The sequence below is a fragment of the Vicia villosa genome, linkage group LG1 (assembly GCF_029867415.1).
Source record: "Vicia villosa cultivar HV-30 ecotype Madison, WI linkage group LG1, Vvil1.0, whole genome shotgun sequence".
NCBI lineage: Eukaryota > Viridiplantae > Streptophyta > Magnoliopsida > Fabales > Fabaceae > Vicia > Vicia villosa.
The window spans coordinates 27,014,857-27,029,410 of NC_081180.1; the positions used below are offsets into that span (position 1 = coordinate 27,014,857).

The 14,554-nt window shown below is 37.3% G+C and overlaps 1 protein-coding gene across 1 annotated transcript; it reads left to right on the top strand.

Moving 5' to 3' along the window:
• Positions 1–2,007: 2,007 nt before the first annotated feature.
• LOC131597926 (UDP-glucose flavonoid 3-O-glucosyltransferase 7-like) lies at positions 2,008–4,090 on the top strand (the record flags this gene model as incomplete). Its single annotated transcript, XM_058870598.1, has 1 exon — positions 2,008–4,090. A coding segment is annotated over one exon (1,527 nt), but the record flags the coding sequence as incomplete, so codon positions are not given.
• Between the last annotated feature and the right edge of the window lie 10,464 nt (positions 4,091–14,554).

Here is a 14,554-nt window from a genome sequence, read left to right on the forward strand (position 1 = left end):
AACAACAACAACAACATCAACAGCAACAACAACAACAACAACAACAGCAACAACAACAACAACAATAACAACAACAACACTAACAACAAAAACAACAGCAACAACAACAACAACAACAATATCAACAACGACAAGATCAACAATAACATCAACAACAACATCAACAACAACATCAACAACAACAGTAACAACAACAACAACACCAGCAACAACAACACTAAACCTTCAATCTCAATAATAACAACAACATTAAACCTTTTATTTAATACAACAAAATCGTTAAACCTTGAATCTCAAAAACAACAACATTAAACCTTTAATCTCAACAACAATAACAATATTAAACTTTTAAGCCTTCAATAACAACGACAACAACAAAAATAACCATAAAAACAACATTAAACCTTAAATATGTGGACAACAACAATAAAATTATTGTTTCATGCATGGAGAAATAATTACTTACTAGAAACGTGATGAAGAAGTCAAATAAATGAGTTTCAAGTTTGGTTCAAGTTCCCTTCTTCGAGTTTCCTTTGAGCTTCCTTGCTTTGTTTGATTTGAGAAGAGAAAATGGAGTTACAAACATTGTTTGTGAAAGAAATGGTGTTTTCGAGTTTGATTTAGTGAAGAAATGATGTTTTCAAGTTTGATTTAGTGAAGAAATGGTGTTTTCAAGTTTGATTTAGTGAAGAAAATGAAGAATTCATGTTTTGTTTGTTAATTGGAGATGTTGTTTCGAGGGAGATAATGAATTTCGCTAGGACTTAATGAGGTAATCGTAAATGCAAAAGTGAAGAAAACAAGCATTCTGCTCTAAAAAAGGAAAACTGTGTCATTTCCCCCTCGATTCTCGATTGAACCTCCAAATTGAAGAGAATTAAATCTTATTTATTTTTAATTTAAAATTAAAAAAAAAGTAAGGAGCCATTATGATTATTAATTTCAAAATAAAAAAGAGGTCACTTTCCCCTCGGTTGCAAGGTGCAGGCGAGAGAAAATCTTATTCTTTTTTATTTATTGTTGTGAATTGAACTCATGATCAATGCCTCTTTTCCATTCGGTTAGATGATCAAGAGAGAGAAAATCTTATTTATTTTTAATTAAAAAAAAGAAGCAAAGGGTCATTTTAAAAACACAAAAATGATGTTGTTGCGAATCAAACTCATTATTAGTGTCACTTTTTCCTTTGAATGGGAGGTCCAACCGAACGGAAATCTTATTCATTTTTAATTAAAATTAAGTCGCTTAATTTAATAGATTTTACTTCGGGCCTATATTCAACCAAGGTAAAAATGCTTCTTAGAAAATCTATATTTTATTGTAGTGTTTTCACCCTTGAAATATTACCACTTGATTTGTAGAACTCACATTTCTTGGCTATCCTTTTGACTCTGACTTCCATAATCAATAATTTATATTAATTTCTCCCAATCTAAATTTAGGATCGAAGCATTCTATTTAACTTTATGAAGAATTTAAATCTATCTAAAATTCCAAGCATTCTATTTAACTTTCTATCAAGAAAAGTAATCTATCTAAAAAAGTGCATTCTCATTTTATATGTTATAAGATGCACATCTCTCTTTTTTTTTTTTTAAAACACATATTAGGCCTATATTAACATCAAAAGAAAAAAAAAAAAAGAAGCGATAAACATTAAATATTTTTTTATTAGCTAATCGTAAATATAACTAATTCTACCTCTTTATGAAATGTTAACTTTTATAAGACATTCAACCGTTTTTATGGAATTCATAGTGCTACATATGTAGTACCAAGGAAACAAAAATTATAAAACTGTTGCATAGTGAAACTTTGAGATAAACTAATAGACATTTACCATTAGATGATTTACTCTATATCAAATGTATTGTAGAAGCCGCCTAGTTTGACATTGCACTTGAAGCCGGCAAACATAGCTGGTTTGGAACTTTGGATGTTATGTTTTGTTTCTTTTTTCAGTTTAACCTTTCTGTTTACAGTTTACAGAGGAAACGATGACCACAACAACATCATGTGGCTTATCTAAATCCGTCGTTTTCCTGTTCCTGCTATAAAAAGTTATCAGAATTTGCATGCAAAGGCATAAGGCAGCGTTGTGTCTCAACCACAAAAATGGAGAAACCACTCAAACTTTACTTCATTCCATACTTAGCAGCTGGCCACATGATCCCTCTATGCGATATAGCTTATCTCTTTGCCTCAAGAGGCCACTTTGTTACAATCATCACCACTCCTTTAAATGCCAAAATTCTTCCCAAATCCAACCAATTCTTCAATGTTCAAACTTTTCCATTCCCTTCCCAAGAAGTTGGCCTCCCGGACGGCATAGAAAATATCTCCTCAGTCACTGACCTCGAAAGCGGCTACAAAATTTATCATGCCACCATACTGCTCCGCGAACTCATTGAGAATTTCGCGGAGCAGCACCCACCTGATTGCATAGTGGCGGATTTTTTATTCCCGTGGGTGGATGAGCTAGCAAACAAGCTTAACATTCCGAGATTCGCTTTCAATGGTTTCTCCCTCTTTACTATATGTGCCATGGAATCCCTCAAATTACACCCTCTCCCTGAAGATGCTAGTGGTTCTTTTCGCATTCCCAATTTTCCTCATGATATCACCATTAATTCAACACCACCGATGGAGTCGAAGTCTTTTATAGATCCTTTACTCACTGTAGCACTCAAAAGCAATGGCTTCATCATCAATAGCTTGGTCGAGCTTGATGGAGAAGAATATATTGAATATTACGAGAAAATCATCGGTCATAAAGCCTGGCATCTTGGCCCGGCCTCACTTGTTCGTAAAACCACTCAAGAGAAAGCAGAAAGGGGAGAAAAAGGCACCTTGAGCGTGCAAAAATATTTAACTTGGCTTAACTCTAAGAAAGATAACTCAGTGATTTACATAAGCTTTGGAACCATTTGTTACTTCCACGATGAGCAATTATATGAGATTGCAAGCGCGATAGAAGCATCGGGTTATGATTTCATATGGGTTGTCCCAGAGAAGAAAGGGATGGAGAATGAGAGTGAAGAAGATAAACAAAAATGGTTACCAAAGGGATTTGAAGAGAGGAATAAGGGAATGATTGTAAAAGGGTGGGCACCACAGGTTGTTATATTAGGCCACCCTGCAGTGGGTGCATTTTTGACGCATTGCGGGTGGAACTCGGTGGTAGAGGCTGTTAGTGTGGGGGTTCCGATGATCACGTGGCCGGTGCATAGCGATCAATTCTACAACGAGAAGTTGATAACTCAGCTGAGGGGGATTGGAGTAGAACTTGGTGCAGATGAATGGATCATGGCTGCTTTTAAGGATATGAAAAAGCTAGTGGAGAGAGATCGTATAGAGAAAGCTCTGAGACGGTTGATGGATGGTGGTGATGAAGCTGTTGAAGTAAGAAGAAGAGCTCGAGAGTTTGCAAAAATTACTAGATATGCTGCTGGAGAAGGTGGTTCATCTTATGAAAACTTGACGACTTTGATTGATGAAATTAAGCGATTAAGAGACAGTAAGATTGCTTAATTAACTATATATGATGTAATTTTTCCATTTTTTTTTTTATATAAACCAGAATTTCATTAAAAAGAAAAAAGGAGTACAAAAACACAAGGGGGACCAAGCCAAAACCCCTTAAGAGAAGAGTCTAAGCCTAGGGGTACCCTCCATGTCTAAGAGATACTCCCGAACTAAAACCGAATGCAAAAAGGAGAACCAATGATAATTACGCAACGCCAAACCGAGATTCGCAAGAAGATCCGCACAAAAATTGGCCTCTCTATAAGCATGAGTTAATATAAACTCAATAGAACGAGTATACTCCAAACAACCGAGCCAACGAGATCGAATCTTCCAAGGAACCAAACTATTATCAGAAAAAGCTTTAGTCACTAATAAATAGTCAGACTCCAACCAAACCTTTTTAAAACCCAACTCTTTCATTTTTTCCATAGCAGTGATGGCTGCAAGAAACTCAGCCAAAACTGCATCTCCCTCTCCAAGAAAATTACAAAAGCTACCAATATGCTCCGCATCCGAGTTGCGAAAGATGCCTCCACACGCCATAATCATAGGGATTCCTCGAGCAAGCCCGTCGACATTCACCTTAATCCAATCCTTCGCCGGAGGACTCCAAATGACGTCAATCATATTCATCGGTTTACTAGGATGAATTAAAACATCGAAGCATTTGAGAATGGTAAAACTGGTTATGCTATTAGAAGAGCATTTGGTAGTACAATTCCCAACTAATCTAGCTCTAGCAATGATGTTAGCAATACAATTTTTCCAGTGGGAAGCCTTTCCTTCAAATCTAATGTTGTTTCTAGCATGCCAAACAACATAAACAACACTGCATATGCAAGACAGAGCCACATCTTTGGCTTGAGGGGACCATTCAGGCCTAATCATGCTAGCACAGTCAGCAAGACAGAAAATGTTACTCGTGAATTGAAGCTTTTGCTTCAGCCAATTCCAAATCTTGACAACAAACTTGCAGTGGAAGAATAAATGGGAGGAAGTTTCAGCACTTTCCTTGCAAAGAGAACACATGGATGGGAACTTAAACCCACGAGCAGCCAAATTATCATCAGTAGGCATCTTGCCATGGTCAAGCCTCCAAATTAACATGGAATAAGCAGGAGTTACGTTTCTGTCCCAAGGGTACAGGGCCAGCTTTCTACCATTGTTCTTTTTACTCAACTCATAAGCCAATTTCAGAGTTAATTCACCATTAACTGCATCAGTCCAAGCTAATGAATCTTCCACCTCATTGTCATAAATTTCTATTTTCTCCACCATAAGCTCCAAATTAGGGAAGGCAGTTAGCACATTAGATGAGATTCTCCAAGATTTGTCCACCATCCAATCTTTAACCTTAACCTTAAAATGCTTGCTAAATAATTCAGGAATCTTGAATACCACAGCAAGGGGCTCTTCCAACCATCTATCAAGCCAAAAGTTGACATTGGCTCCATTTCCAATAATCCAATGAGTTTTATCTAGGACCTTCTGATAGTGTTCCTTAATGGTAGACCATATAGAAGAACTTATGTGATAAGAAATGGATTTCCTGTGTCTAAGGACCCAAGCTGCCAACAAATGACTCCAGGATTTATCACCTTTCGCAAATTCCCAGCAGAGATGAAGATTGGTTGCATAGTTTAGCACCTCCAGCGATTTAAGCCCAAGACCACCATCTTTTAACTTGTTGCAGCATTGCTTCCAAGCAACAGTGACCATTTTCCTCTTCTCCAGGCTGCCACTCCATATAAAGTTACGCATCCAAGTTGTCAACTGTTTTGTAAGCTCTCCTGGCCAATTGTATATGGATATACAATGTATCATCATGCTTTGAATCACTGATTTAACCAGCTGCAACCTTCCAGACATAGAGAGCAGCCTTGCTTTCCAACTGGCCAGCCTAAGTTTGATTTTATCTGCAACATAAAGAAAGTATATAGTGTTAGAACAAGATTTGTTCTGATCAATTATCTTAGTTTTGATGATAACAATAATATGAATTTTGCTTAAGATAATATGGTACTCTAATCCAATGCAATTTCCTTTTCAGGAAATATATATAAAGAGTATGCATAATTCAGCGCTCAGAAGCTTTGTCTCAAAGGGTTCAGCATGCAACATCAGAACATGGTCTGGCAAGACATCAGAAGATGGTCGAAGCAGAATCAGAACATGGGTCTATGGAAGCATCAGAAGAACATGAGATCAGAAGCACTGAAGTTCTGATGGTATCACGCTCAGAAGCACTTCAAGGTCTGAAGATCAGAAGATGCTTTGCACCAAGCTGTTTGACTCTGATGATATTCAAACGTTGTATTCACAAACATCAGATCAGAAGGAAGTACAAGTGGCAAGCTACGCTGACTGACAAAAGGAACGTTAAAAGCTATAATAGGCAACGTCAGTAGACACAGCGTGAACAAGGCTCGAGGTAGTTGACAAAAGCGTATAACATTAAATGCGATGCTGTACGGAACACGCAAAGCATTAAATGCACTCAACGGTCATCTTCTCCAACGCCTATAAATATGAAGTTCTGATGAGAAGCAAGGTTAACGATTCTGCACAAAACAACTCATATTAACTTGCTGAAACTCTGTTCTACTCAAAGCTCAGAATCTTCATCTTCATCAAAGCTCACTACATTGTTGTTGTAATATATTAGTGAGATTAAGCTTAAACGTTAAGAGAAATATCACAGTTTGTGATTATAGCTTTTAAGAAGCAATTGTAATACTCTTAGAATTGATTACATTAAGTTGTAAGGAACTAGAGTGATCGTGTGGATCAGAATACTCTAGGAAGTCTTAGAGGTTATCTAAGCAGGTTGTAACTAGAGTGATCGTGTGGATCAGTATACTCTAGAAAGTCTTAGAGGGTATCTAAGCAGTTGTTCCTGGAGTGATCAGTGTGTGATCAGAAGACTCTGGAAGACTTAGTTGCTGACTAAGTGGAGAACCATTGTAATCCGTGCGATTAGTGGATTAAATCCTCAGTTGAGGTAAATCATCTCTGCGGGGGTGGACTGGAGTAGTTTAGTTAACAACGAACCAGGATAAAAATAACTGTGCAATTTATTTTTATCTGTCAAGTTTTTAAAGCTACACTTATTCAAACCCCCCCCTTTCTAAGTGTTTTTCTATCCTTCAATTGGCATCAGAGCGCCGGTTCTAAGGTGCAAGCACTTAACCGTGTTTAGAAAAGATTCAGGAAGAGAAAAACGCTTCAGTAAAAGATGGTTGATGAAACTGCAAAGTCTACACCTGCATCTACATCTGGCTCTGCTGAGCAACACAACGGTAACAATGGTTATACTAGACCGCCGGTATTTGATGGTGAAAACTTTGAATACTGGAAAGATAAACTGGAAAGTTACTTTCTTGGTCTAGATGGTGATCTATGGGATCTTCTGATGGATGGTTACAAACATCCAGTAAATGCCAGTGGCGTAAAGCTGACTAGGCAAGAAATGAGTGATGATCAGAAGAAGCTTTTCAGGAATCATCATAAATGCAGAACTGTTTTGCTGAATGCTATCTCTCATGCTGAGTATGAGAAGATATCTAACAGGGAAATGGCCTATGACATATATGAGTCCTTGAAAATGACTCATGAAGGAAATGCTCAAGTCAAGGAGACTAAAGCTCTCGCTTTAATCCAGAAGTATGAAGCCTTCAAGATGGAGGATGATGAAGACATTGAAAAGATGTTTTCAAGATTTCAAACTCTTACTGCTGGATTGAGAGTTCTTGACAAAGGATACACCAAGGCTGATCACGTAAAGAAGATCATCAGAAGCTTACCCAGAAGATGGGGTCCTATGGTGACTGCATTCAAGATTGCAAAGAATCTGAATGAAGTTTCTCTGGAAGAGCTTATCAGTGCCTTGAGAAGTCATGAAATAGAGCTGGACGCAAATGAGCCTCAAAAGAAAGGTAAGTCTATTGCATTAAAATCCAATATCAAGAAATGCACTAACGCTTTTCAGGCTAGAGAAGAAGATCCTGAAGAATCAGAATCTGAAGAAGAAGATGAACTGTCCTTGATCTCCAGAAGGCTAAATCAACTCTGGAAGAACAAGCAAAGGAAGTTCAGAGGCGTCAGAAGTTCAAAGAAACTTGAACGTGGAGAATCTTCTGATGACAGAAGATTTGACAAGAAGAAGGTCATGTGCTATGAATGCAATGAGCCTGGACACTTCAAGAATGAATGTCCAAAACTTCAGAAGGAAAATCCCAAGAAAAAGTTTCATAAGAAGAAAGGTCTTATGGCAACCTGGGATGAGTCAGAAGATGATTCAGACTCTGAAGATGAGCAGGCTAACTGTGCGCTGATGGCGACAGAAGATGACGGATCAGAATCTACATCAGAATCAGATTCTGAAGAGGTATTTTCTGAACTTACTAGAGATGAGTTAGTTTCCGGTCTAACTGAACTTCTGGAATTCAAGTCTCAGATTAGTCTCAAATACAAAAAGCTGAAAGAGCTATTTGAATTTGAAACAAAGAAGCTTGAGTTGGAAAATTCTGAATTAAAAGAAAAACTTTTAAAATTATCCAATAATGTTGGATCTCCTTCTGATTCAGAAAAATCCACTCCTAGTCTAAACCATATTCTGAAAGAATATGATTTAAGTTTCAGGAAGTTCTTATCTAGAAGTATTGGCAGAAGTCAGCTAGCTTCTATGATATATGCTGTGTCTGGAAACAAAAGAGTTGGCATTGGTTTTGAGGGTGAAACCCCATACAAACTTGAACCTGTTGATGAAATGAAATTCACATACAAGCCACTGTATGATCAGTTCAAGTATGGCCACTCCCATGATATTAGGCACACTTCACATGCTCAAAGTTTTCACATAACACACACCAAAAAGCATGTGACACAACCTAGGAAATATCATGAAACTCACATTAAAAATTATCATGTTGTTCCTCCTATTGCTTACAATGTTAAACCCAAGTTCAATCAGAACTTGAGAAAATCTAACAAGAAAGGACCCAAGAGAATGTGGGTACCTAAGGATAAGATTATTCCTATTGCAGATATCCTTGGCTGCAAAAAGGACAAAGCACAACATGTCATGGTACCTGGACTCTGGATGCTCACGACACATGACAGGAAGAAGGTCTATGTTCCAAGACCTGGTGCTTAAGTCCGGAGGAGAAGTCAAGTTTGGAGGAGATCAGAAGGGCAAGATAATTGGCTCTGGAACTATAAAGTCTGGTAACTCTCCTTCCATTTCTAATGTACTTCTTGTAGAAGGATTATCACATAACCTCTTATCTATCAGTCAATTGAGTGACAATGGTTATGATATAATCTTTAATCAAAAGTCTTGCAAGGCTGTAAATCAGAAGGATGGCTCAATCCTATTTACAGGCAAGAGGAAGAACAACATTTATAAGACAGATCTGCAAGATCTTATGAGTCAGAAGGTGACTTGTCTTATGTCTGTGTCTGAAGAGCAGTGGGTCTGGCACAGAAGATTAGGTCATGCTAGTTTGAGAAAAATTTCTCAGATTAACAAACTGGATCTGGTCAGAGGACTCCCTAATCTGAAATTCAAATCAGATGCTCTTTGTGAAGCATGTCAGAAGGGCAAGTTCTCCAAACCTGCATTCAAGTCCAAGAATGTTGTTTCTACCTCAAGGCCATTAGAACTCTTGCACATTGATCTGTTTGGCCCAGTCAAAACAGCATCTGTCAGAGGGAAGAAATATGGATTAGTCATCGTAGATGATTATAGCCGCTGGACGTGGGTAAAATTCTTGAAACACAAGGATGAGACTCATTCAGTGTTCTTTGATTTCTGCATTCAGATTCAATCTGAAAAAGAGTGTAAAATCATAAAGGTCAGAAGTGATCATGGTGGTGAATTTGAGAACAGATCCTTTGAAGAATTCTTCAAAGAAAATGGTATTGCCCATGATTTCTCTTGTCCTAGAACTCCACAGCAAAATGGAGTTGTAGAACGAAAGAATAGGACTCTGCAAGAAATGGCCAGAACCATGATCAATGAAACCAATATGGCTAAGCATTTCTGGGCAGAAGCAATAAACACTGCATGCTATATTCAGAATAGAATCTCTATCAGACCTATTCTAAATAAGACTCCTTATGAATTGTGGAAGAATAAAAAGCCCAACATTTCATATTTCCATCCTTTTGGATGTGTATGCTTTATTCTGAACACTAAAGATCATCTTGGTAAGTTTGATTCCAAAGCACAAAAATGTTTCCTTCTTGGATATTCTGAACGCTCAAAAGGCTACAGAGTATACAATACTGAAACATTGGTTGTGGAAGAATCAATCAATATCAGGTTTGATGATAAGCTTGGTTCTGAAAAACCAAAGCAGTTTGATAATTTTGCAGATTATGATATTGATATATCAGAAGTTGTTGAGCCAAGAAGCAACGCATCAGAAGCAGAGCTTCTCAGAAGCAAAGAATCTGAAGATCAAGTATCAGCTTCTCTGGAGAATCTAAGCATTTCTGAAGAACCATCTGTCAGAAGATCATCCAGACTCATCTCTGGTCATTCAGAAGATGTCATTCTTGGAAAGAAGGATGATCCAATCAGAACAAGAGCATTCCTTAAGAACAATGCAGACTGTCAATTAGGTCTTGTATCTTTGATCGAGCCAACTTCTGTTGATCATGCTCTAGAAGATCCAGACTGGATAATTGCTATGCAAGAAGAATTGAATCAGTTTACAAGGAATGATGTTTGGGATCTTGTTCCTAGACCAGATGGATTCAATATAATCGGTACAAAATGGGTCTTCAGAAACAAGCTCAGTGAGAAAGGTGAAGTAGTAAGGAACAAAGCCAGACTGGTGGCTCAGGGTTATAGTCAGCAAGAAGGGATTGACTATACAGAAACCTTTGCACCAGTGGCCAGGTTAGAATCTATTCGTCTATTAATTTCATTTGCCACTCAACATAACATCACTCTCTATCAGATGGATGTTAAGAGTGCCTTCTTAAATGGTTATATAGATGAAGAAGTTTATGTCCATCAACCTCCTGGTTTTGAAGACTCTATGTCTCCTAATCATGTTTTTAAACTAAAGAAATCGTTGTATGGATTGAAACAAGCTCCCAGAGCTTGGTATGAACGCTTAAGTTCTTTCCTTCTGGATAATGGTTTCACTAGAGGAAAAGTGGACACTACTCTCTTTTGTAAAACCTTTAAAAGGGATATTTTAATTTGTCAAATATATGTAGATGATATTATTTTTGGAACATCTAATGCTACACTTGGAAAGGAGTTTGCTGAGTCTATGCAGGCTGAGTTTGAAATGAGCATGATGGGAGAACTCAAGTATTTCCTTGGAATACAAATAAATCAAACATCAGAAGGAACGTATGTTCACCAAACCAAGTATGTGAAGGAACTTCTGAAGAAGTTTAATCTTCTAGACTGTAAAGAAGCCAAAACTCCTATGCATCCAACATGCATCCTAGGTAAGGATGAGGTAAGTAAGAAGGTAGATCAGAAGTTATACAGAGGTATGATTGGATCTCTTCTATATTTGACTGCTTCTAGACCTGACATTCTGTTCAGTGTTTGTTTGTGTGCTAGATTCCAATCAGATCCTAGAGAATCTCATTTAACTGCTGTTAAGAGAATTCTAAGGTATCTGAAAGGTACTACTAATGTTAGCTTAGTTTACAGAAAATCTAAAGAATACAACTTAGTAGGATTCTGCGATGCTGACTATGCTGGAGACAGAATTGAAAGAAAGAGTACTTCAGGAAGTTGTCAATTTCTTGGAAGTCATTTGATCTCCTGGTATAGCAAGAAGCAAGCAACTATTGCTCTATCAACAACAGAAGCAGAATATGTCGCTGCTGCTGGTTGCAGTACACAGATGCTCTGGATGAAGAGTCAGTTAGAAGATTATCAGATATATGAGAGTAACATTCCTATATTCTGTGATAATACTTCTGCTATATGTTTATCTAAGAATCCTATTCTTCATTCAAAAGCTAAACATATTGAGATTAAACATCATTTCAAAAGGGACTATGTTCAGAAGGGTGTTATATCTTTAAACTTTGTGGATACAGACCATCAATGGGCTGATATCTTTACAAAACCCCTGGCTGAAGATAGGTTTAAGTTCATTTTGAAGAATATCAGTATGGATTTATGCCCAGAATGAGAAGATGAGAAGTTCTTATGTATGAGTATCTTCTGAAATGAAAGTGGATTATTTTTTTTAATCAGAAGTTCTGATTGAAATCTTTTAGAAATTATGATTCGGTTATTACTAACGTTTCAGTGTCTAAGTTGATTCGGAACCTCTTTTAAAGCAAAACAGCTGTAACGTTTTATCTCGGGATGGTAAACCTGTCGTTACTGTTCATGGATAAGCGCGCGTGCAGTTGAAGGGACGCCGACCATAGGTAACTGTGCTAGTCACCTCATTTGTCTTTATTATCTCTCCTCATGTCACGTAACATTAAATGCTATCCATCATTTCTTTCATTTTATTTTCTTTTAAATACTCTTCAAACGCTTCTCCTTCCCTCTCATATTTTCTCTATTACACTCTATCTTTGTTTTCCTTCTCTATCTCTTTGCATTCCTCATCAAGTTTTTTCTCTCTCTTGATCAAACAAATTTTTTTTAATCCTAGTTCAAACCTAGCGTTCACCTTGAATCCTTTGTCTGGATCTCTTAATCGTGCTCTAAGCCTGTTGAAGATCTATGACTCAAAGGCGGCAGATCTCTGCATATCTCGGGATGGCTCTCCTAATACCTCTCAAGTCAGACCTCTTCTGTGATGTTGTTATCAACTTTCACCCAAAGACAGAAGACTTTCTTGAGTTATGGGAAGAGGTTAAGAATGATATTCTTAACTTCTATGTTAAGGGAAAGCCCCGTTTGCAACAGCAGTTCTCTGTCTGTGAACTGTCCCTCTCTTCCTCTTTGGTCTCTGGGATCTCTCCTACAGTGGAGGTTCTAGTCTGGAAGACAAGAAGACCACCGGGATTCTTGATGGGTTGACACAGAGTGTGTCTTGCTAGGGTTTTGTTTTTAATTTTTGTAGTCATTTCCTCTTGGGATGACTTTTTATGTATTTGCTAGGAATATTTCTCATCTTGTTAAACATAGGAATCTTTTGTAATATCTTTTGATTATCAATGAAAAGTTTCTTTGTTTTTTCCATTCCATTGATTTTTATTTTTCGTTTTATTCATCTAAATCTTTTGAAATATTCTTTTTGATGTTATGACAAAAAGGGGGAGAAAGATAAATGATAAATGATTTGATTAATCTATCAGTTGCTGGGTAAAGCTCCCACACATTTTCTAACAAGAACTGCAAGTTCTATATGGTTTAAGTGTTTTGCAGGTATAAAGAAGTGAAAAGAATCTTCAAAGCAAACACAAGAAGCAAAACCATAAGAAGTGTTATTCTGTAAAAAGAATAAGCTCATGGAAACTGAAGCAAGCTGAGTGCTGTCAAGCTTCAGAAATCAGAAGCAAGAAAGAAGAATGAATCAGAAGCACTGATAATAGAATTTGATCCATATTTGTCTATTTGTTCTGACAAAATTCTATTTGCTCTGATAACATTATTTTAGCCTATATGGCTCTGATACATATCATGTGTTCTAATATACATTTTATGTTCTGACTCGTTCATGCTGACTTTTGTCGTGTAGTTTTTTGTTCTGTAACATTTCAGGATGTAGAGATGCTCTGATGATGCTCTGGTACATTCAACAATGTTCTGATACAAATCTAGCATGAAGTGATGTTGGTAGAAATTCAAAGCTCTGAAGCTATCCGAGGGAAGCAGAAATCAGAAGCTGTGATTGTTCTAAAGATCCAGAAAACTCAAGTTCTGAAGCTGTCCTAAATGGAAGCAGAAATCAGAAGCTGTGAATGTTCTGAAGATCAAAGAAATTCAAGTTCTGAAGCTGTCCTAAATGGAAGCAGAAATCAGAAGCTGTGAATGTTCTGAAGATCAAAGAAATTCAAGTTCTGAAGCTGTCCTAGATGGAAGCAGGAATCAGAAGCTGTGAGTGTTCTAGGGATCTAAAGAAATTCTAGTTCTGAAGCTGTCCAATGGAAGCAGAAGTCAGAAGCTATGAATTCTCTGAAGACAGAAGCTTATGTGATCGTCTCTACCGAAATAATCAGGGAAGTCTTTTATTAAAGTTCTTCGAGTATTTATTTCAGGGGGAGATTATTTATCTCAGGGGGAGATTGTTAATCTCAGGGGGAGACATATTCATATGCTTATGCTATAGCTGTGTAATTTGTCTTTTGCCGTCTGCTCTTTCTGATCGCAAATTCATATCATTTATATATGTTTTTGTCATCATCAAAAAGGGGGAGATTGTTAGAACAAGATTTGTTCTGATCAATTATCTTAGTTTTGATGATAACAATAATATGAATTTTGCTTAAGATAATATGGTACTCTAATCCAATGCAATTTCCTTTTCAGGAAATATATATAAAGAGTATGCATAATTCAGCGCTCAGAAGCTTTGTCTCAAAGGGTTCAGCATGCAACATCAGAACATGGTCTGGCAAGACATCAGAAGATGGTCGAAGCAGAATCAGAACATGGGTCTATGGAAGCATCAGAAGAACATGAGATCAGAAGCACTGAAGTTCTGATGGTATCACGCTCAGAAGCACTTCAAGGTCTGAAGATCAGAAGATGCTTTGCACCAAGCTGTTTGACTCTGATGATATTCAAACGTTGTATTCACAAACATCAGATCAGAAGGAAGTACAAGTGGCAAGCTACGCTGACTGACAAAAGGAACGTTAAAAGCTATAATAGGCAACGTCAGTAGACACAGCGTGAACAAGGCTCGAGGTAGTTGACAAAAGCGTATAACATTAAATGCGATGCTGTACGGAACACGCAAAGCATTAAATGCACTCAACGGTCATCTTCTCCAACGCCTATAAATATGAAGTTCTGATGAGAAGCAAGGTTAACGATTCTGCACAAAACAACTCATATTAACTTGCTGAAACTCTG